Below are 22,987 nucleotides of genomic sequence, written 5' to 3'. Positions count from 1 at the left end.
CACAAACATTAATCTACTTTTTGTCCCTATACATTTATCTTTTCTGGATGCTTCATGTAAATGGAATTATACAGTATGGTAAACACACTTTTTATCTAGATTTTTATATTCAACTAAGTTCAACATGTATCCAGAACCAAATGTTTAAATTTTCTTTCTAGAAGTTTGAAAATATTTATCTTCCTTGATACTTACTACTTCTTCTGCTTTCTCTCTCTCATACTGAAAGAGACTTTCTTTTAAATGATCACATTCATTCATTAGCTTCTTACTTTTCTCTTCTAGCACGAGGTCTTTCTTTCCACTCTCAATAAAGCCTCTTTGGATATTAGTTACTATCTCTTTATGATCCTCTTTCTGATGAACGTCATCTAGTTGCTGTACAAGCCACGCATTTTCACATTGGAGGTGACATATCCTCTCTTCTACACAGTTACACTTTCCAGTGGAATTATTCACTTTAGCTTCTGCATTTTGATACATCTCTTTCATTTCCTGTGTTTGCTGCTGTGTTTGGCTTAGGTCGTTTTGTACAGTTTCTAAAGCCAATGACTTTTTTCTGAGAATATCTCTTGTCTTACGGAACTTATCTTTTAAGGCATTGAATTTAACTTGTGTTTCAGAAAGTTGTTCAGTAAGAAACTCATTCTCATCTTTTACTTTGGAAATAGCAGAACTCATTTTTACTTGTACAGAAACATCTTGTGTTCTCTCTAAAGCAAGTTTTAGGTTTCTTTCTGTTTTCACACTTTCACTGTGTTTACTTATAGCAGCAGCCAGTCTAGACTGATAAGATTCAATGTCAGCTTCCAGTCTTTTCTTGCTTTCTTTTTCCTTCAACAGTTCGGCATTGAGACTTGTATTCTCAGCCTTGAGATCATTAAGCTCTTGTTGATACCGGAATGCTGTTTCTGTTATCATTTCCTCATTGAGTTTTATATACTTTTCAAGGGCAGCATTTGTTTCTTTAACAATTTTAATGTCCTTAAGATATTTATTTTCTTTTTCCAAGTTGTCATTTTTCATTGTACATATTTCCTGTCTGAGTATAGCAATATCTGCCTTCAAAATGCAATTTTCATCCATCAGACCTTTCGCTTCTTCATGATTATGAAAATCCTAAATTAAACAAAAGAAAGTTTTAGCTAGTACTCAATAAAATAACATATCATGATTACCTCTGAAGTTAAAGAATAACCTGCACATCCGTACACTAAAAAGTTTACCATAAGTGGATATCCACCTGGAGAAAAAGTTGAAGCAAAACTTTGAACCTTATAGAGCATAAATTCCAGAAAGTTCAGAAATGTATTTAGAGTCGATGAATTTATAAAAGTAAACACACACACGCACACCAGAGAATTTTTAAGAATATCAGAATTGGAAAAGCCTTTCCCTGAATTACAACAAACTCAAAAGCATAAATTAAAGCATTAACAAATTTGACTAAATTAAGATATATAAAAAAATTGCATTTACACTTTGATGTCTAACCCATACACCACCCTGTAGTAAGAACTTTTGTTCACACGTATTTGGACAGATAAAATTTCCCAGTGTTATTACAGTTCTGTTTCACTGATAACATTCTATTTCAGTTTGACTCTTTTAACACTTATATAGTCAGTTATAAGAATTACATTCACTAAATCATAAACTAGACATTATACTAGTCACTCCTATATACATTCATTGATGAACTCATCTAGTTACCACAATTTTGAAAAAAAAATGTTAAAAATATAAGCAAGCTACAGGATTTTCCCCAGGACTTCTAACTCTACTTCTAGTTCTCCAACAGATCACAGTTACTTCTGTGGTGTAAATACACCAATATGAAAGAAAACTTTTATTTCAAAACATCAATTGTAAATAAGATAAAATTTATAGAGCTCTTCTTAGAATATCATGAGATTATTTGTGATTGCAATAATTTCTGTTTCCTCTTTATAATATTAGGTGCAGTAATCAATATGAAATAGGGGAAAGTACAAGGAACAATTTTACCTGGAACAAAATTTTCATCAATAGGTTATCACTAAGTATATATTATGGCATATTACTGTTTTCAAAAGCTCTTTGTAATAAAATAATATCCTATGTAGATGCCAAGATTTATAATAAATATTAAGAATTGTACCTGTAAGTGTCATCATTCATTTTTAAAAATGAGATAACATTTCTGGATTTAGACCTAAACAATATATATTAAATCAAGTGGATATTATAAGTAACAGTGATAAGATAAAGTTTAAAATATAGAATTTTTACCAAAGATTGATTTACCCGATTTGGAGTACTTCTTGCAGTCTTTGATTTCATCTCTAGTGACTGAACAGTTGGTTCAAGTTGCTTTGCTTCAACTTCTTTCTTATATTGTTTCTCTTTCCTTTCTAATTCTTCTCTATTTTTTTTGTACAGCATATTAACATTTGTTTTTTCTTCATTTTCTTGTTTTAAGGTGCATCTGCAGATAAAGACATTTATCTTAAAATTCATTTTGTTAAAAAATAAAGAGTTCATCCTGTGATATACCTCTGCAGATGTTGTTTATTATCCTAATAAAATTTCTATGTTCTGGATTATTTTTCTTTTGCAGTTCTCAGATATTTAATTTCTCACTTCAACATCTTCAAAAGAATGCATATACTTGAAAAGTAGTAAGGAAAGAATATTCTGCTAAAGTTTTTGTTACTAGTCACTCTAATATATATTAGAAAAAAGGATACCGGAGATAATTCAGTAAAGTTACAGGTTCAAAATTACCTTTTTAAATCACACAGTCATAATTACTCCCTAATTAGAAAAGACCATTTACAATCAACTAAATTTTTAAAGTTACTATTTATTGACAAGCATGTAAGTTCACTAGAAATCAATTTTCATCTTTATGAAATATTGCAGGTGTTTCTCTAAATGATTTACAGAGTGAGATGACACCTTCCGATGTCTCTCACACAAACTATATCTGCAGATAACTGTCATCCAAAACTAGGCTAAAGAGTCTAACATCTGTTTCCCCACACTTTTTATAATTCTTTCTTAATACTTTCAATTCACCTTCTTATTACATATATTTTATATATTCATTAACCTATTGTTCATTGTGTGTAATATATAATTAATGCCCTTAATAAGTATGTGTATGTTTACACCAGTTATGTTTTCCTGTGAAATCTAGTCCCAGAAGTGGAGTTGTTGAGTTAAAGGGATGTCAGGCTATTTGAAATTTTGATACACAGCACTAAGTTACCCTTCAGAAATAATTTACTAATTTCCTATACCAACAGTATATGAGAATGCCTTTTTCCTCACATTTGCCAACACTAGTAATTACTTTTTAAATATCAGCATGACTTTACAAAATATATCTTATTTTATGTTAATTTGCATTTTTCTCATTACCAGGCAGGGCTAAATACCCCTGGTAAAAATATAAAACTTGTTAATCATAAGGAATATTAGTCCTATTTTGAATTAGTTTATAGCACAATGACAATTATCTCCTGTGAAATACTGCTATAGGCGGCCAGGCACGGTGGCTCACTCCTGTAAACCCAGCACTTTGGGAGGCCGAGGTGGGCAGAACACCTGAAGTCAGGAGTTCGAGACCAGCTTGGCTAACATGGTGAAATCCTATTTTTACTAAAAATACAAAAAATTAGCCGGGCATGGTGGCACATGCCTGTAATCCCAGCTACTAGGGAGACTGAGTCAGGAGAATTGCTTGAACCCAGGAGGCAGAGGTTGCAGTGAGCTGAGATCACACCATTGCACTCCGGCTTGGGCAACAAGAGAGAAACTCCATCTCAAAAAAACAAAAACAAACAAAGAAAACCCAAAACCAAACAAAAAAAAACACACTGCTATAGGCTTACCTATCATGCTCTTCCTTCAGCTTCTTGGGAAATTGCTGAGGATACGTTTTCCCAATCTTTCTTTGTTGGGTTAATCTGCCAGCAGCAGCGGAAGATGTACTATCACATATATTTTCTGAAAGTTGTATTTTTTCACTTTTGTTTGTATTATTTCCTTCTTTGACCTTTAATAAAAGTAAGATGAGGAATAATTGTTATTATTTTATTCAATAAAAAGAACTTTTTCCCAGACTTTTTTCACTTGATTCAGGTTAACTATCACCACTTTAATGATAAAAGTATTTTGTGCTTACTTTAATTTTATCATTATGCATAATTATTATAAGATACTCTTATTTTATCATCGAAATTTTTGTCAACTCTGCTCATTTCTGTTTGAGTGAATAGAAGAATTTTCTAAAATTTCAAAAAGGGCTCTTCTCCATTTTGTGCTTTTATTCCCATCCACTCTTTGCTATCTGGTATAAATTTTTATGCTGTCTGGCCGGCAGAAACAGAGAAATAAAAAGACACAGGCATAACATATGTCTTCTGTCTTTACTACCCGGATTTTACATGAAATAGCCAGATTAAGAGGATGTGACCTTGTAGGCCTTCAGGAACAGTAAAGAAGTTTTCCCTTTTCTGTACTGAGCTACTCTTTTCCCCACTGCCTTTTATCTCTCTTTTTTTTTTTTTTGAATCCTGTGGTATCAAAAAAGTAAAGGTTCTCTTTGAATTATGGGAACCAACGTTTGCCACAACACAAGAAGCAGAGTGAAACTGCTGAGTTTCTAGTGCAGAATTCTGGAAAATGAGATGCTTCCCAGATTTCACATTCAATTACCACAAAAGTTTATAGGTGGAAAACATATGGTACAGTTACCTACTTTAACCCCATTATCTACTGATAATGGGAGTCAAAGCAACCAAGACATATTAAATGTTTCATCCAGAGCTCTTGAGGTGGCATTCACACTAGCATTTCATGGCACCATATAACATGATACAATTCCATATTGCTGAATTACATAAATTACCAGATAAATTTATCAAATTAGTCAGATATATTAAAAGTCTAACTTGAGCAAAGCAATTTAATGCCTCAGAGGGTGGAAAAAGGCCTCATCTGCTTTTACTTTGAAAGAAGAAAATCTCTAGATTTTTGTCTATCTTTAGAACACAATGTACAGAACTCAACTTTCTACTGAAGAGTCAAAGGCTAAATTTTTGGCTAAGAAATTATGCTTCTTATATGATAAAAATCATACATGCAAAAACTTACCATACTTTATTAAACAACATAATGTAAGGTCTGATTCAACAGAAATATTGCAGAGTGGTGATTTTTTAAAATATGTGTAAGTATATGTTTGTTTTCAAAAATATTGGAAATAACCATGATGGGACTGTAAGTTCAAACAGTTTGAGCTAAGCAGATAAACTTGCATGCATGAAAACACATTAAACAGACTCATTTGGCTGGGAATATTCGTTGCAACTCTCAAGGCTAGATGTGTTTCTGTGGTTTGTCTCAGTCATTGCTTCCCTTCCATTGTATTCCCATTCTATCATTAAATAAATGTAAATCATCTCTAAATGAATACAGAAGGAAGTATCTAGAATCTAGAGCTTGTTTCTTTAGCAATTTCTTTATGTTGATCTGGTTCAGAAGGTCACATGGTATATGGCTGAATTAGTTTCCCAGCTCATACGCCTCTTGGAAGACTGATAGTGAGACATAGGTTGATTAATGAACAAACATTACGAGAACATTCTCCAGAACCATTATTTACATAGCAGAACTAATCTACTTTGACACATATTTACACATTTAGATAACCCCACTGTAACTGTACACAAGAGATTTTCTTGAATAGAAAATTTGACTAAATCAAATAATTGATAAAGAGGAAAAAGAAGCAGCAAGTGAACCTCTGTCTTTTTGAAGTTGGACTTGCTTTTCTCCAAAGCCAGGAACTCAACTTGTAACATGCCTACCTCATTCTTTTTTTTTTTATTATTATTATACTTTAAGTTCTGGTACATGTGCACAACAAGCAGGTTTGTTACATAAGTATTCATGTGCCATGTTGGTGACCTTGGAATATCTTCCCATAAGTCTTCTAGCTGTATTTTTGATGTTCTCTCACTATGTGGCAAAGAATAACTCACATTTTACAATTCAAGATTCATGCTTCTGTAGTTGTTAGCACTGGGATTGCCATATAGTGGCTGCTGGAATAAACGCTGTATTGGTTTTCTGTTTTTATAAGTATCTGTAGCAGCAGAAATACTGTGGCTTTCTATCTGAATCATATGCTTCATTTCTTTAGGGTGGGTAAACAACAAATCAAAAAGACTTTCTGGATCTCTAGACTGAGGCCAATGCCTAATGTCCAATTTCCAATTAGTGGTATCTGGGTTTACATTTTTTGCCATTTGCATGTCAAACTCTTAATCATCTTTCATTTCAATCATAATTACTGGGTTCCTTAATTTTTTGGTTTCTGTATCATTACAAAAATTTTCATCATCTGTGTTAGAAACAAGCTATGTGTCTGGTTTGTTATCATTTTTATAGTCTGATTTATTTTCATTTAAATGAAGCTTAGAAGATGACTGGTAAGTGTATTTCAGGGACCTGGAGTGAGAATGGAATAAAAAGACATTTGACATGGGCTTCCTCTGTTCAGGCGCTGCCTGGAATGCCACAGAGTTAGACCCTCCAGATGCATCTTCCTCCTCACAATCAGGGACCTGATTCATCAGATCAGGGGGCACTCCTTTTTTGTTCCTCCCTCTTTAGAGTTACTATGTAGGAGCTCTTCCTCAGGGCAAGCAGTAATTCTGGAGTTTTCAAAACTTTCACCAAGATTCAGCTTGAACTTGTTTGTAATGAATTTTAAAGAAAGTCATGAATATACAGACAGATTATTCCCTTTATCACAATTCTTACCCAGTTCTGGTTCTTGAGACTTTTTTTTTTTTTTTTGGCAGGTGCAAAATGGAAAACAAATTTGCTTGTTTTGTTTCTCAGATGTCTTTTCTGTCAGAGTGCGTGTTTTAAAATTAGCTTTAATCAAGTATAAACAAAAATACTAGAAAATAATTAAAATTTAACTGTGAAACTTAATCTATGTGTTGCCACTCTTAAATTATGGGATTGTAACTAAAAAGTGAAAAATAATTTGCCTTGGCTTAACATAGGACAGAAATATGAACCGGCAAGCTGAACTCTTAGCATTTGTTTGGATTAAACTTAATGCATTATGTGTAAAATCTACCAGAAATGAATTCAAAGCTGATAGGTAGTATTATAAAATCTTCCTCTCTTACAAAGATTTTACCTCAGCATACCAGAAAAAGTGAGCCCCTACAGTACGTGTATATTTCTGAAGATTAACTAGAGACTAGGCAAACACTGAATTATTAAGAGCCAAACTGAACACCAATAAGAAAGGGAAGCAAAATTTTAAATTCTAATTCAAATAATATACTATGATAGTGTTATGTATCTAGATGGATTATCTGCTTATATCCATTTCTAATATATTTTAAGTTCCACTAGTGATAGTGGATGGATTTTTTAAATTTTAGTAACATTTACTATGAATTTACGTCAAAATAAAGTTATCGTTTGTACCCTGACACCAAAGGTCCCATTCCACAAGGTAGGATTCTCTTAATAGGCAACTGGGTTGACTTTTATGACCCCATTCACTCCCTGAACACAGACACAGAAGTCAAATGGTGACCACAAAACAGAATAAATCTTTAACCTCGGCACTGGTGACCAGCAATATAAAACTGCAACATTTGAACCACTGGCAATGATGACTCCTTTAACACTACTTTAACTCAGTGGCCATTGTTGTTAAACTGTTCGTAATTTCTATTCGTTAATAATATGACCCAATATTTCATGTTACCTTCTGTATTAGGAGTAAGGTTATAAAAATAAAAGAGCAAGATAATTCTGAAAATGTCTTGCCTCAATTCCAAGGGTAAAGACAGCTATGAGTTACTAGAGATGGTAAGAATTACCAGAATAACTAATAGTTACTAGAGATAGTAAGAACATCTTAAGTTTCACAACTGGTTAAAATGTTTTAAAAATTAAATATAAAATTGTGATCTATCGGATTCTAAAGGTATAGTCTAAAAGGTCATGTCATTTGGACTATGCTTTGTTACTAAAGCAAAAAAACAAAACCCAATATTAAACAAGAAACTTAAATTTTCATATACCTGTGGTTGCTTCTTTTCACTTCTTTCATGCCTTTCTTGCTGTTCCTCTGAAGCCACTGGTAAGGCTTGTTCTGTTGACAAATTCATTGGTTTAGTTCAAATGAACTAAGAACAGTTAGATAAAGACTATAATCTATATAAAAATAAATAGAGAATAACATTTCTTTGTCTTTTATATTTTGAGAGTTTCAATGAAGCTTAATGTTTACTGAAATATTTAGTTCTTTAAGAAATACTTCTAATCATCCAAAACTTCAACAAACCACTTGGGGAGACACTAGATATCACCAGGTTCAAGCCATATGAAATCTCAGGGTCACTCACAAATCGTTCCACCCAACATAAATCAACAAAACTGTTAGAAACAAAACAAAATTTTGAAATACAGTCAAAATATACAATGTAACACTTTACTATACTTCATAACAGTATCTTTTTAACAAGACACTAATTGAGTTGGCAGTTACTAATAATTTGCAAAATTATTGTTATTTATACCTTAGTGTGCACCCCATTTTTTACATCGCATATGTTTTCCCCTACTATTCTGAAAAATTTATTTTCATCTTTTAAGACTCAGAAAGTAGGCTGGGCATAATAGCTCACATCTGTAATCCCAGCACTTTGGAAGGCCAAAATGGGAGAATTGCTCAAGGCCAGGAGTTTAAGACCAGCCCGGGAACCACAGATAACCTTGACTCTACAAAACATTGGACAGGTATGGTGATATGTGCCTGTAGTCCCAGCTACTCAAGAAGCTTAGGTGAGAAGATCCCTCGAGCCCAGGAGTTTGAGATTGCAGTGAGTCTCGATCACACCATCGCACTCCACCCTGGGTGATAAGAGTAAGAACTTGTCTCCAACAACAGAAAAAGAAAAAAAAAAAAAGGCTCAGAATGCTGTGTGAAGTCTTCCTTGATTCTAGCTATCTTTCTCCACACACACAGGTGTCTGCTTCCTTGGAGTCCCTTAGTACTTTGTCAATTTTTCCAGTGTCACTTTACCATCTGAACTGCACATCATGTCTTTACATGTCGATCCCCTTTGCTGCTAGACTGTAGAGGACAATCTTTTGAATCATCTTTGTATAAACAGTCTTAATTTTGCTAAATAATTACTTATTGAGTTCCTGCTAAGTGTTAGGCACTGGGGTATAAGGAAGGAAAATAAAAGCTGTCAGGGATGGCTTTCCTAAAGATCATGCATGAGCTGAGACTTAGAGAGTAAGGTTAGCCAGATTAAGTGAGGCAGAGGGCAGGAAAGGGTGAGCACATGCCAGGCAGCAACAAGAGAGGGAGAGAAGCCTCCAAGAGTATGTATTTCTCTGCAAAAGAGGAATGGTGAGGGGGCCATTACCAGCAGCTCAGTAATTCCAGAGAAAAAGGCAGATGGGGAAAGGGCTACAGATGGAGATTTGGGCAGAAATCAGTTCCCTTTTCTTTTCTTTTTTTGGGACAAGGTCTTACTCTGTCTCCCAGACTGGAGTACAGTGGCATGATCTTGGCTCACTGCAACCCGGCTTCCCAGGTTCAAGCAATTCTCCTGCCTCAGCCTCCCAAGTAGCTGAGATTACAGGCATGTGCCATTACCACTTGCTAATTTTTGTATTCTATTAGAGACGGGGTTTCGCCTTGTTGGCCAGGCTGGTCTTGAACTCCTGACCTCAAATGATCCACCTGCCTCAGCGTCCCAAAGTGCTGGGATTATAGACACGAGCCACCATGCCCAACCCAGAAATCGGTTTCTGAAATCCTTATGTAAAACTTTAAGATGCTTGGACATAGGTATTCAGGAGTGGTTCACAGATCTATTTGCATTAGAGATAATTAACTCTAATTATTGTGAGGAGCATAAAATTCTGAGGCATATAAATCAATGAACAAAGATAAAATATAAGGCAGTGTTGCAAAGATGATGCAGGCCTGAGGAGATGTTTTCAGAAATATTTAGGATATAAGTATCAGTGGCCATTATAAGAATGAATTTTTATTGAATGAATAAATGTATATATCTGGGTCCCTGGAGAAATACACTGTGCTCATTACTTTACAAATTTTATCAAATGAGAAGTAAAATAATATACATAAACTGTTTCAGTTACTTGTATTTACTTTACACTTTTTCTGTTTCAGTTTTACTGTGCCAAGGAAATGCATTTGGGTTTTGTGGTGGTTGTTGCTGTTGCTGCTGTTGTTGTTGTTGTTGTTGTTGTTGTTGTTTGAGTTTCACTCTTGCTGCCCAGGCTGAAGTGCAGTGGTGCAATCTCAGCTCACCACAACTGCTGCCTCCCAGGTTCAAGTGATTCTCCTGCCTCAGCCTCCCGAGTAGCTGGAATTACAGGTATGTGCCACCATGGCCAGCTAATTTTGTGTTTTTAGTAGAGATGTGTTTCTCCATGTTGGTCAGGCTGGTCTCAAACTCCCAACCTCAGGTTATCTGCCCGCCTCAGCCTCCCAAAGTGCTGGGATTACAGGCACGAGCCACCGCGCCCAGCCACATATGGGGATTTTGTTTTAAAAGTTCTGTTTCCTGGATCTACCAAGCTCATGAGAAAATAGAAGCAAACAAGTCATTTGCATAGGTAAGAAACTTTGGATTTATACTTTGTCATCACTACTCTAGAAGATTATCATCATGTTTTCTAAAATAAAATGTTAATTCTAGACATAAGGGGAAAGAGAAATTAAAACTATAGGGGTGAAAAAATATTGCATAATTTATTACTGTTGACCTGACCATATGACTGATTAAGGGCACTCAATTTAACTTGTATGTGAAGTAGAGCCCATATTAGATGCAGTTAATCAATAGACCAGGTATTCTAGCAGAATTAAATTTGATGCTCCTGTGTTATCTTTAAATGATACAGCTCTTCTGAAAACCCATACTCATAGTGCATGATTATCCATTAAGACAAGGTGATGGAATGTGTGAATACAGCTGAGGAGACACCACAAGGCAAACGCTCAATGGTTCCCATTAATATTGGGGAAATCAACATTATAATACAGAAAGCCATAGGCATTATTTAATATTTGGTTTTGGAAGGTATTTTTAGTGACACTGCATACAGTTGTACCTAATAATTGCAACATTAGAGATGTAAAAATAAAACAAAGGCACATTGTGTTTGAGTAGGAAATCTGTAGACGTCCAGCTGGTTTTCTATTCCAGGCCCAAAATTCTAAATATAATCATGGGACCCACACACAAATTTATGTTAAATACCAACTTCAATGAAATTACTCTTTCTCCTCATTCTCTTTGTTATTTATATGTTGCTTTCCTTAAGGGAAGAATACAAATGCCTTGCTAAGAAGCATTCTGTTTGGTTGTAGGCTGCATAAAGGGAGTAAACACAAAGTACATTTGACCACAAAATGACTTTTTAAAAGCCAGAACTATGGTAGCATGAAGCCAACTGAGGTAATCTAGAATAAAATTTTCTACGTTTGTTTCCCTTCTTTGCTCTCTTTCTACTCTAATAACTGCAATTCACAGAGGTAATGAAGAGTATAATTCCCTGATAAAAACACAGCTCCAAGATTAATCCTTTCTTTAACTATGAAGTTCGCGTGTCCAAAGTCTTGAAGTTGCTGTCTGATTTTTGATCACGGATGGTGATACAGATATTTATCATCAACTCACAACTTCCCAAATCTTTGAAAAGTCTTACTATTGATGGTTCAACTAGTAGAAACATAATCTAAAATATCTGAAAATAAAGTTTTTATTAGAATGTAAATAGTAATACAAATTGTAATAAGGTGTAAAAGTTCTTTCTTCACTGAAGCAGGACCATGATGTCCTCTACCCCACAAACACACTACTCCCTCATGGTCTAATGTATTTTAAAAGTCCTGTAATTGCTATTAACTCAGACAAGTTTACTTAACTTGTTCTAAGCTTCTGTTATTTACTGCAATTTACTTTATCACTCAACAATCTCTATTATATATGTTGTTTTCCATGAGAAATTTTTTTATTAATAATTAGGATTCTTCAGGGATAAGAAAATATTTGAATAACTAAGTTTGTGCATAAACACATTAAGGTCAAATACCCATGACAATATTGTGTGTTTCTGCGCACTAGAGACAAAAACTTCAAAAACAATTTTAATGAATATACATTAAAAACTGCTTTCATTAAACTGAGATGATCTTCCCTCAATGCATGAATACCTTCAGAATTCACATAGACCAAAGAATTCTATAAAACATAATAGCCTTAAAAATCTTATTTGTACCTGGCACAGTGGCTCCTGCCTGTAATCCCAGCATACCGGCAAGCTGAGGCAGGCAGATCACCTGAGATCAGGACTTTGAGAGCAGCCTGGCCAACATGGTGAAACCCCATCTCTACTAAAAATAGAGAATTTAGCAGGGTATGGTAGCACATGCAGGTAGTATCAGCTACTCGAGGGGCTGAGGCAGGAGAATTGCTTGAACCTGAGAGGCAGAGGTGGTAATGAGTCAAGACCGAGCCACTGCACTCCAGCCTTGGTGACAGAGCGAGACTCTGTCTCAAAAACACAAGCAAACAAACAAAAAACCTAATTGTTCCCACATAAGTCTATGTTCACACAAGATCTGAAGAGTACTCAACACCGTGAGACAGGACAGACATAAATTTTAAAAGTTATATTCTGGTTTCTGTAAAAATAAAATGGTTGAATTTAAGCTTTTAAGACAAGTCAAGGAAAAGAGCAAAAAATGCAAAAGTGAAACTTGAAAGGTCATTTTCCCATCAAGGGCTCATGATCCACTGGACATTCACAAACTATATTGCTCAAAACATTAGTTCTGAATTTTGATCTGAGTATCCCTGGAGTTGCAGTTTCATTCAAAGATGTCCAGGAGGTCAAATAAGACAATATCATTTGCTATTTTCAGTTTTCTTTTCTGAGAACAGCACAACAAACTTCTTCAGAGAAATGAATTGTCCTAACTTCATAGGCTAAAGGCTCATGAGTCACAGTTCTAAGGGCATTTATAAAATATGGTGGTGCATGCTTGTATTCTGAACTTTTCAACTTTAAACTCTCATATAGTAAATATTAATAGATACAAACTGATTAAAGAAAAGCCCACTTAATCTGACATTATTTTTATTTTTCTTTCTTTCTTCATTTATCAGCAACAGGAGAGTCTAACTAAATGTGGTAAAGTGGTATAAGGGAATACAATGAAAAGTGTAAAATGAATTAAACCAGAGATAATCATATCAATGTGGATACATCTGGAAAATATAATACAAAATACACCAAAGAAAGTGGCAGAAAGGCATGTAAAGTGTATAACCACTCACATACCATTGTAGGACACAAATAAAAAATTCTGCATATAATTTCTGAGCATCACAATATAGTTAAAGATTTCAAAAGGGCATTGAAATGAAAAACAACCAACTTATGATGTCGGTAGCCTCTATGCAATCATGTTTTAAAAACCTTAACACCAAAAAGTCTCAAAATCACCATTTTAAAAGACTGTGTCTACCAGTTATAAATGAATCATTACTTTCCTCATTTTTAATAGTCAAAGATGCCACAAACACACACATACACACAGCTATATATACACCTACACACACAGTCTTGCTCATTAGAACATCTGATTGGCTTCAGATCATCAGTGTAATAACACTAGCAGCAAGCCTCTACAGTTAAAACAGAATCTGACATGTTAATAAGTAAAGCTTTCCTCTAGGTAAAGATCAGAACTCCAACTAGCACTTAACTCACTGGAAATATCTTGGAGTCTCAAAATTCACTGCTTTGAATCCCTGACAGGTATAAAAATTTTATACTGAAAACTTCATGCTATTCAAAACATTAAAAGAGAAACATCTGACTTAAAGCTTACATTTTTAAAATCTTTTTTATGCTTCTAAATTTATTTTTATTCAAATATGGATACCAACAATAACATTTATGTCAATGCCTTCCATTCAATTTTGAACAAATAGAATTAGGAATAAGAATAATGTGAGTACTTCCAATCATTGAATGTACTTATTTCCAGTGTTCCATTAAATGTACCTGCTCTGAATGTCTGTACATTCTTTCTTTGTACTGCTCCTTTCACAGCAGGATCTTCCACTTCAGTGCTAGGCTGAATGGGTTTTAAAAGAAAATGATTCATAAATCATATATATTTTATACAACATGGAGTTAGTGATTCAAAAATATGCATAATTAATTACCTTCAAGGAAGGATGTTTTGCAGGAGGCCCTACAAAGCAAAGGGGATATGTCATCAATTATATGTAACTATGACAGGGCCAACCAAACATTCATGCAGTGGTACTATCGAGCTGAATTCTCATGCCTAGCTATAAAAATAATTACTTAAGGTTTTGAGGGTTCTTCTTGGCTTCTTTTCACTGCCTAGGACGGCAACATGACAGAAACATAATGAGGAAAATAGGAATATAGGATTCCTAAAATGCACAGTTTACACTTCAGTAGTGAGATTATGTTTCAAATGCCTATACCTAAAATAGAAAAGCATGGATATCACCGTGAACACGTGGACTGATGAGGAGAAAAGGGACCATTAAACAGAGGAGCAAATCAAACCTGAGGGAATCGACGTCAAAGCTGATGGTGAATGTACAGAGTATTTTAACTCAACACATCAGAGGCATTGCTGCCAGCATGCCACAAACAAATTCCCCTTGTCTTGTCACTGAGGAAATACAGAGTTGGGATGACAGTTCAGGTGAATGTGTGATTCACCTCTCATCAAAGAAAGTGTTCTACATTGATCAGCTAGTATACACACTTATGAAATGACAGCTAATCAAACTACTCATTTTTCCCATGATCACATGGGCTACTGCAGCACCTACATTTCTCCTGTCCCCTCATTTGGCTTTGAATTAGAGCTCCTTGATCCACTCATGCAAGGTGGTCCATAAAACACATAAAATAAACCATGTCGAATAAGCTTCCGATATCAAAATATTTATCAAAAAAGAAAACACTGAATTACCACAGACTTGCTGGATACGAATACATATTTATAGTTCAAAATCAGTGCAGTATTTCTTGAAAAAGAGAATTTTGGTATTCACAGAATGAATTTTATAATATGATTGCTTCTAAAATTAACTAAGTTTGGTGTATTATCTTACACTGTAAAGGACTTTTATAAAACAGCTATCATATCAAAGAACTGGCTGTCTCAAAAAAAATTAGTCAAAGCATCTATATGCAACTTAATCACATCTTATTCACTCATGTCAGTGAAACTTCTCTCTCTGAGGCCTGACAGTTATCAAGTGAAATGAGCTGCTGTGGTTTACCCCAACTCTAGCACTCCCTCCTCCCTCCAGTACTCTCCACAGCAATAACCTCTTTTGTGAGACTGGGCATATGCTGAAGCAACCGGAAGTGAGTTGTCTCAAGTTTACTTGGCTTCAACTCCCAGGACCCCAGCAAATGTCTTTCTTTCCTCCCTCCGTGTCCTTTCACAATCCCTCTTCCTTTGAAAAAGTGATTTTTAGAACTGTCATCCTGATGCTTCCCTTCCTAACTGCTTTTTATGGATAATTGTGACCACTTTTTTCATCTGTATTCAGCAGTAGTATACACCTGTAATCTCTCTGTTTTCATCTCATTCTCCTTCCCCTGTGGCTAGAATCATGCTCAGAAATAAAAGGAAATTAATGCTTTCCCTGGATTCTGTTATTTTTTAAATTGCTCTCCAATGGTTCTTTTTCCAGAGTTCTCTAAAGGAAGGCTATCCCCTTGCTATTCAGAGCTGTGTCCAAGGACCAGCACCAAAATCACCTGAGTACTCATGAGAAATGCAGACTCCCATACCCGCTGAATCAGAATGTGCACCTTCCAGAAGCTCCTCAACTCATTCATGACAATTTGAATGCCCTGTTCTACACTGATGTGCTTCCATATTGGTTTACCCTAATTGCCCTTTTGGCCTAGCCTCAATTTCTTCCCTATTATGTCCCTCAATTTAATACTACATTATAAGCCATAATGTTTCTAATGAACTTTTAATCAGGCAATAACTTCTCCAATTAATTTCTTCTCCATACGTCACCCAACACTATTCAATTATGTTAATTTGGCCTATATGATACTATCCTATGAGGTTACAACATTTTCTATAAAAACAAATTATAGCCACACATGGCTGACCATTTTTGGTGATGTTCATCTATGGTAGATAAAACACAGGTCTGTGTGGTGAGGTGCCTCAATCCTTAATGCCTCCCCAGTAGTGAGGATGACAGCAAGAGAAGGAAAATGTTACTCTAATTCTCTGACACATTTTGGTACTGGAAGCTCACTTTATCTTCCTTCCTGTTTCTAACACCATGTTCTTCCTTCTTCTACAGATCAATTTGCCTTTACTATCCTCTATTACTTACCTCTGCATATGCTTTTTTATTTATTCCACGTACACTCCGCTCTCCTCATTCTTTCTTTCTCTTTATTCATTTCCTCTTCCCTCTCTCCTAACTTGCCTCAGGTCTTAGAGTATCTTAAAATGGAACTCACAACTCAGCTCCTTTAGTGGTACTCCCAATAGTATCAACTGCTGACCCTTGGTTACAGACACAACTTATCACCATTTCACTTCTCCTTTACTTATTATACAGTTAATAGGACACTTTCTTTAGCTATTACACTCTATTGGTGCTCATATTTTCAAAGAAACATTCCATCAAATGACTTCTTTTTGTTTTGTTTTTTCTGAGACGCAGTCTCGCTCTGTTGCCCAGGGTGGAATGCAGTGGTGGTATCTCCACTCACTGCAAACTCCACCTCCTGGGTTCAAGCCATTCTCCTGCCTCGGCCTCCTGAGTAGCTGGGACTACAGGCGCCCACAACAACACCTGGCTAGTTTTTTGTATGTTTAGTAGAGATGGGGTTTCACCACGTTATCCAGGATGGTCTGGATCTCCTGACCTCGTGATCCGCCCACCTCGGCCTCCCAAAGTGCTGGGATTACAGGCGTGAGCCACCGCACCTGGCCTCCATCAAATGACTTTTTAAATAAAATACGGTTCTCACCTTCTCCTTGTACATTGACTATTCTGTTTCCTTTTTCATGCGAAGGTCCAGGTAAAGGCTCTGACACTTTCTCGGGGACACACTGCTAAGGTAATATCAAGAATTAGTCTCCATTTTAAAATTATGAGTTGCATCAAGAGTTTCTTATCAATCTCTTTTTATGAAACTGGGTCTCACTCTGTCAACCCAGGGCTAGAATGCAGGGGCCTGATTATGGCTCACTGTGGTCTCAAACTCCTTACCTCAAGCAATCTTCCCACCTCAACTTCCTTAATAGCTGGAACTACAGGTGCGTACCATCATGCCATGCTAATGTTTTTATTGTTATCTTTGTAGAGACAAGGCCTCATTATACTGCCCAGGCTGGTCTCAAACTCCTGGGCTCAAGTAAATCTTCCACTTCTGCCTCCCAAAGTGTTGAGATAAGCAGTGTGCACCACCACACCCAGCCCTAATCAATTTCTTTAAATCAATCTCAATGTTGCCCAGGCATGGTGGCTCTCAGTAAATTATCGCAAGAACAAAAAACCAAACACCACATATTCTCACTCATAGGTGGAAATTGAATAATGAGAACACTTGGACACAGGATGGGGAACATCACACACTGGGGCCTGTCATGGGGTGGAGGAAGGGGGGAGGGATAGCATTAGGAGATATACCTAATGTCAATGATGAGTTAATGGGTGCAGCACACCAACATGGCGTGTGTATACACATGTAACAAACCCACACATTGTGCACATGTACCCTAGAACTTACAGTATAATAATAATAAAGAGTAATGTATGGCTTGAAAAGGTATATTTAATAAAACATGAGTTGGAGCTAATAAAAAGCTTAAGAAATGTTAATCTAAAATCTCAATGTTAAGATTCCAGTTGAATGATACTAGAAAATATATTGTAACCCTCTTTGCTACTGATGACCTATTTCTATTTTATTTCCTTTTTAATTATGGCATAATTTCTCAACATAACATATCAAAACTTATACACCCTTAAATAATAAAAAATACAATGTAAGCAATATTTTAAATACAATATTTAATTATTAGATACATTAGGTTTATTATATTACTTATAACATTCCATTATATAAAAATTCATTTGTCTATTCAGATTAAACAACTACTAAGGCTGAATGTCTTATGCCTGTAACCCAGCACTTTGAGAGGCTGAGGCAGGCAGAACACTTGAGCCCAACAGTTAAAGACCAGCCTGGGCAACAAGGCAAAACCCTGTCTCTACAAAACTCAGCTGAGCATGGTGACACAGGTCTATGGTGACAGCTCTATTGTTTCAACTACTTGGATGGCTGAGGTGTGAGGATCACCTGAGCCCAGGAAATGGAGATCGCAGTGAGCCAAGATCTCACCAGTGCCCTCCAGCCTGGGGGACAGAGTGAAACCCCATCTCAAAAAACAACAAGTAAAATGCTTCTTACATGGAAGACTGTATTCTAGGTACTCCAGGATACACACAAATATGTTAACTGACCTCCAGTAGCTTATGGTATGCAGGAGCTTCCAATGATTATTTAAACAACTAAATAGAAAACCTTCTGAAATTCAAAATTTCAGAATATGATATGAGGACTTTGAGTGGTTATTTTATTTTTTAAGATGTAGTCTTGCTCTGTCACCCAGGCTGGAGTGCAATGGTGCGATCTTGGCTCACTGCAACCTCTGCCTCCCGGGTTCAAGCGATTCTCCCACCTTGGCCTCCTGAGCAGCTGGGATTACAGGCATGCACCATCACGCCTGGTTAATTTTTCTGCTTTTGTTTTGTTTTGGTTTTTTTTAGAGACAGGGTTTCACCACATTGGCCAGGCTAATCTTGAACTCCTGACCTCAGGTGATCTACCGACCTCGGCCTCCAAAACTGCTGGGATTACAGGTGAGTCTCCACGCCTGGTGAAGTAAATATTTTAAATAAACTACAATGACAAAATTATGATGATAAAGTCTTACCATCCGTTGGTATTAAGAGTCTCTGCTTCTAGAACTGGTTATTTGCAGCAAAATACATGCTATTCAATTAGATGAAGAGCCTTATATAAACTCTTCATGGACAACTCATAAACCACACAAAAATTCCTTTGCAATACACATTTTGAGAACATAAATTTAAATTTCTATATTTCCACAATTTATATTTTTAAATCAGATACGATGTTGCCCAGGCTGTTCTCAAACTCCTGGGTTCAAGCAATCTTCCTGCCTCAAATTCCCAAGTAGCAGGGACTACAGGTGTACACCACCACACTCAGTTATTTTTCTACAATTTTTAATTTTTTTTGTCTCACTACAGAACCAATAATATAAGTAGAAAAACAATCTCTCATAAAAACAATATGATACCAAAATAATAAGTTTCCAAGAACAAAAGCTATATGCTATGTGCTGAATATTTTTGCCATTAAAAATCACCAGGAGGATCCCATGATTACTGCAAATAATTTGATCCACTGAAGATTTATACAGGCATAAATATTAAGAAAGTCACACTCGTATGATTTAAAAGTCAAAGTATTAGTATTTATCCAAATAAACCTCAAGCAAATTTCATATTTCCTCTATTGGAGAAAGCATTTCCTAATGTGATTTTCCTGTCACTACTAATTTTCCAGTTCATTTTTTTTCAGCTCCCACCCTGTCACAGTACTTATCAATCTTTGTTAGTTACCAAAGTTAAACACATTTTTTGAATCAACTACCCATATGTATGTTTTTCTCTGACCAACTTTCCATTACCACCATAAAACAATGATAGGTAAACCACTGCTAAATTTGAACAGTAAATACTATGCAAAAGTACATTCAGAGTGAGAAAATTAATTTTACAAGAGACCACTTTACCTTAGTAGCAACACTCAAGTCTTTGTCATCCAATGCAGGCAATGAATCCACACGCAGTTCATGGAAAATGCTTGAGAGCAAAAATACACAACGAAAATGAGCAAGTTGATTTCTTTACAATTTTTTTTAACTGCCAGTTTATATCCAGCTTCCCCCTCAAAAAAGGAAACCATAATCTGGGGAAAGGTCAGCAATCTATATATTAAATAGTGATTCTTGATATAATTAAAATATGTCCTCTGTTCTAAAAATAGATTTTAGTTACCTATTTCTGCCTCCACCTGTCTAAATCTATAAAATATTCAATGAAAACTAACCTTGAGCTTTATAACAAATAGTGACAGTCAATAAATTGGCAGAGCCTGACAATGATTTGTCCTCACAAATTATCTGTCCTGAAGCTGAACTTACAATTCAATTAATGGATGACATAAATTTTGTTACCTAAACTGGAAGAAAACTGATAACCTAAAACAAGGTAGAAAGATCCACTGTCTCTTTTCCATGATCTGTCTCTGGATAAAAGACTAATCTGCATCACTTCAAAATGGCAGTCTTGATTCCTCAGCATGGAACCCACTTAGGAAGGTCCTATTGCTTTCCTTTGCCCTAAATCAGTACAGGAAAGCCCCTACAATATTTGAAATGTATGAAAGCTAAATGTACAGAAGTCAAATAACAAAGGTGTATGTTCTTATTGAGAATACTTTTCCCAGAAAGATTGAAATATTAACAATTATAAAATCCCATTATTTTCACCCTATAGGTCCTACCTTATTCAGGTCCACATAAACTAGCAAGCCCTTAAAACTTTTCATAGGCACTCAGACACCCAAGGAGAGAGACTGCCAGAAAAAAAACAGAGTCCTGGTAGTTGTACCTCTATTTCCCTAAGTACTCTCTAAGTATCTGTCTTCCTATGGGCTCCCACTTCCAGATTCCACTTCTGCAGGGCTCCACAGAAGTCTCCAATCTTTAAATCTTCAGTCTATGAAAGCACAGATTCCTTAAAGGATGGCCTCAAATGACCAGGAGTAGGAGCTCTCTATATCCCTGCTCCTGAAAAACAAGCTAACTGGAGTCTCCATCACCTGCCCCCAGCTAGACACACTACCAACTACCCAACTGAACTCCATGACTGATTTGCCAGCCAATCATGCCCCTGAACCAGCCCACATGGACATGGGAAGGACATCAGTGAATCGGGAAAAGAGGCAGAGGTGAAGAGACACCTGTACTGGGCCACAGATCTATGTAGTTCAGCAATCTCCAGCCCCTTAGTACTCCAGGGGCTCTAAGCCACCACTCTGTAAGTCAGGATGGAAGTAGATGACACCACATTTCTATCTGCTGCAGACGCTCCTCCCAGTGTCTCAAAATGTTTTAGCATCTTTCAGTAAAAATCTTCAAGTTTGTCCGTCCTTGATTTAAAAAAAAAAGCAGCAAACTTTTTAGAGCTCCCTTGAACCTTCTATTTCAACGGGCCTTCGTAGATAATTCCCAACATCTTGTGTCCTTCATTTTTATAACTTATCTTTATCAAACTTGTCATAAACCCCAGTATTTTGATCTCTTATAGAAGAGTCTGTACTCCTATCCAATCCAGTGTTGTTTATCTTCAAACTTGGACTTCCCCTGCTCATTCCGTTCTTATCTAGTTCCATTGGGTTCACCAGCTAATTCCATTCTCATTCTACCCACAGACTCACTCCCGTTTGTATTATTAAAACACACGCCAATAGGATATAAAAAGAAGCAAGAGTACTGGGCTTTAACATGAGTTTAAATCTCATTTCTGCCAATTCCTATGTCTAAAAAAAAGCATCCTAATCTCTTTGAGCCTCACATTCTCTACCTAGAGAATCATTTGACCAGAATGTTCAACACAGGTAAAAATACTAGAAGGTATTTTAATTCATTCCAAGATTCCTTAAAATTCTGTAATTCTATGTCCTCTTGATTCTGTCTATAGAAAAACTTAGAATACATAGCCAGCAGAGTTTGAAAAAATAATAGAACAAAAGAAATACCAAGAAAAGCAGAGAAGAAAGTTTTAAAAAATGAAGGCAAGATTATAGAAAAGTCACGGAAAAAGCAACAAGACTAAAAAATGTATTATGGAAGTAAGCAGAAATACTTGCCTAAATGGAAAACCAAACTGGGAAGTCAAATAATTTGTCTCTAAGACTTGCCTAAACTTGCTTTTGTAAAACTTACACCCCTATGGCCAAAGCTAAGTAAGATCTGCCCTAGAGCCTTTGATGGTAAAAATAAGATACTGGTTACCACTGAAATTGTCAAATTTATTAGGACAAACTCTTGGACTAACCACATTCTAATGATAAACTTAAATGAGAGTTCAAGGTCTTTAAACTCTCATTAATTTAGACATTAATCAAATTAATCAATCTGACTAATCTGATTCAGACCTATACCTTGATCCAAGGGCTGCACAGATATCTGTCAATCTATGCTGAGGAGCAAGAGACAGGATTTGGAAGGCAGGCAGGCTGATGGTCAAACTGTAGGCCAGCTACTTTGTTAACTATGGGATCATGAGGCAATTAATCAGCTCTAATCCATAGTTGTTTATTTAATAAACAGTAGGTTATAGGAACACAAGATGTTGTGATGGCTTTATGAGATGATAAATGCATAGAACATATTAGGATGTCTAGCCCAGAACACAACACTCAACAGATATTCGTTTCTTCCATCTATATTTTCTTAGTTAACATAATTTTTTAAATCTATAAAATCCTACCTGACTGCAGATTCATCAGAACTTCCAACATCTATTAAAGAAAAAGGTAAAATGCATTTTAAATCAATAACAAATGTACAGAATATTAAAAGCATAAGTATGCACAGTGATGCATCACTCTAATCCAAACTACTTGGGAGGCTGAGGCAGGAGGATCACTTGAGGAGCCCAGAAGTTTGAGACCAGCTTGGGAAACATAGTAAGACTCT

At 35.8% G+C, this 22,987-nt stretch overlaps 1 protein-coding gene across 2 annotated transcripts in view; it reads right to left on the bottom strand.

The window, feature by feature from the left end:
* LOC129531862 (putative ankyrin repeat domain-containing protein 20A2) overlaps nt 1–22,987 on the bottom strand; it is a 41,270-nt gene continuing 18,283 nt past the window's right edge. The window contains exons 7-15 of one of the 2 annotated variants that reach the window (XM_055378988.2): nt 22,779–22,809; nt 20,015–20,084; nt 17,155–17,239; nt 14,316–14,344; nt 14,152–14,224; nt 8,109–8,179; nt 3,879–4,042; nt 2,287–2,467; nt 1–1,119 (exon numbers count right to left, since the gene is read on the bottom strand). In XM_055378988.2, the coding sequence (XP_055234963.2) occupies nt 145–1,119; nt 2,287–2,467; nt 3,879–4,042; nt 8,109–8,179; nt 14,152–14,224; nt 14,316–14,344; nt 17,155–17,239; nt 20,015–20,084; nt 22,779–22,809 (1,679 nt within the window). In that variant the 3' untranslated portion in view covers nt 1–144. The remainder of the gene's footprint in view (nt 1,120–2,286; nt 2,468–3,878; nt 4,043–8,108; nt 8,180–14,151; nt 14,225–14,315; nt 14,345–17,154; nt 17,240–20,014; nt 20,085–22,778; nt 22,810–22,987) is intronic. The other variant, XM_055378989.2, reaches the window with a different exon arrangement.

Source organism: Gorilla gorilla, chromosome 12 (genome assembly GCF_029281585.2).
Source record: "Gorilla gorilla gorilla isolate KB3781 chromosome 12, NHGRI_mGorGor1-v2.1_pri, whole genome shotgun sequence".
Classification (NCBI taxonomy): Eukaryota; Metazoa; Chordata; class Mammalia; order Primates; family Hominidae; genus Gorilla; species Gorilla gorilla.
Note: the sequence above shows the minus strand (reverse complement) of the source record. Positions and strands in the feature narration are given on the sequence as shown.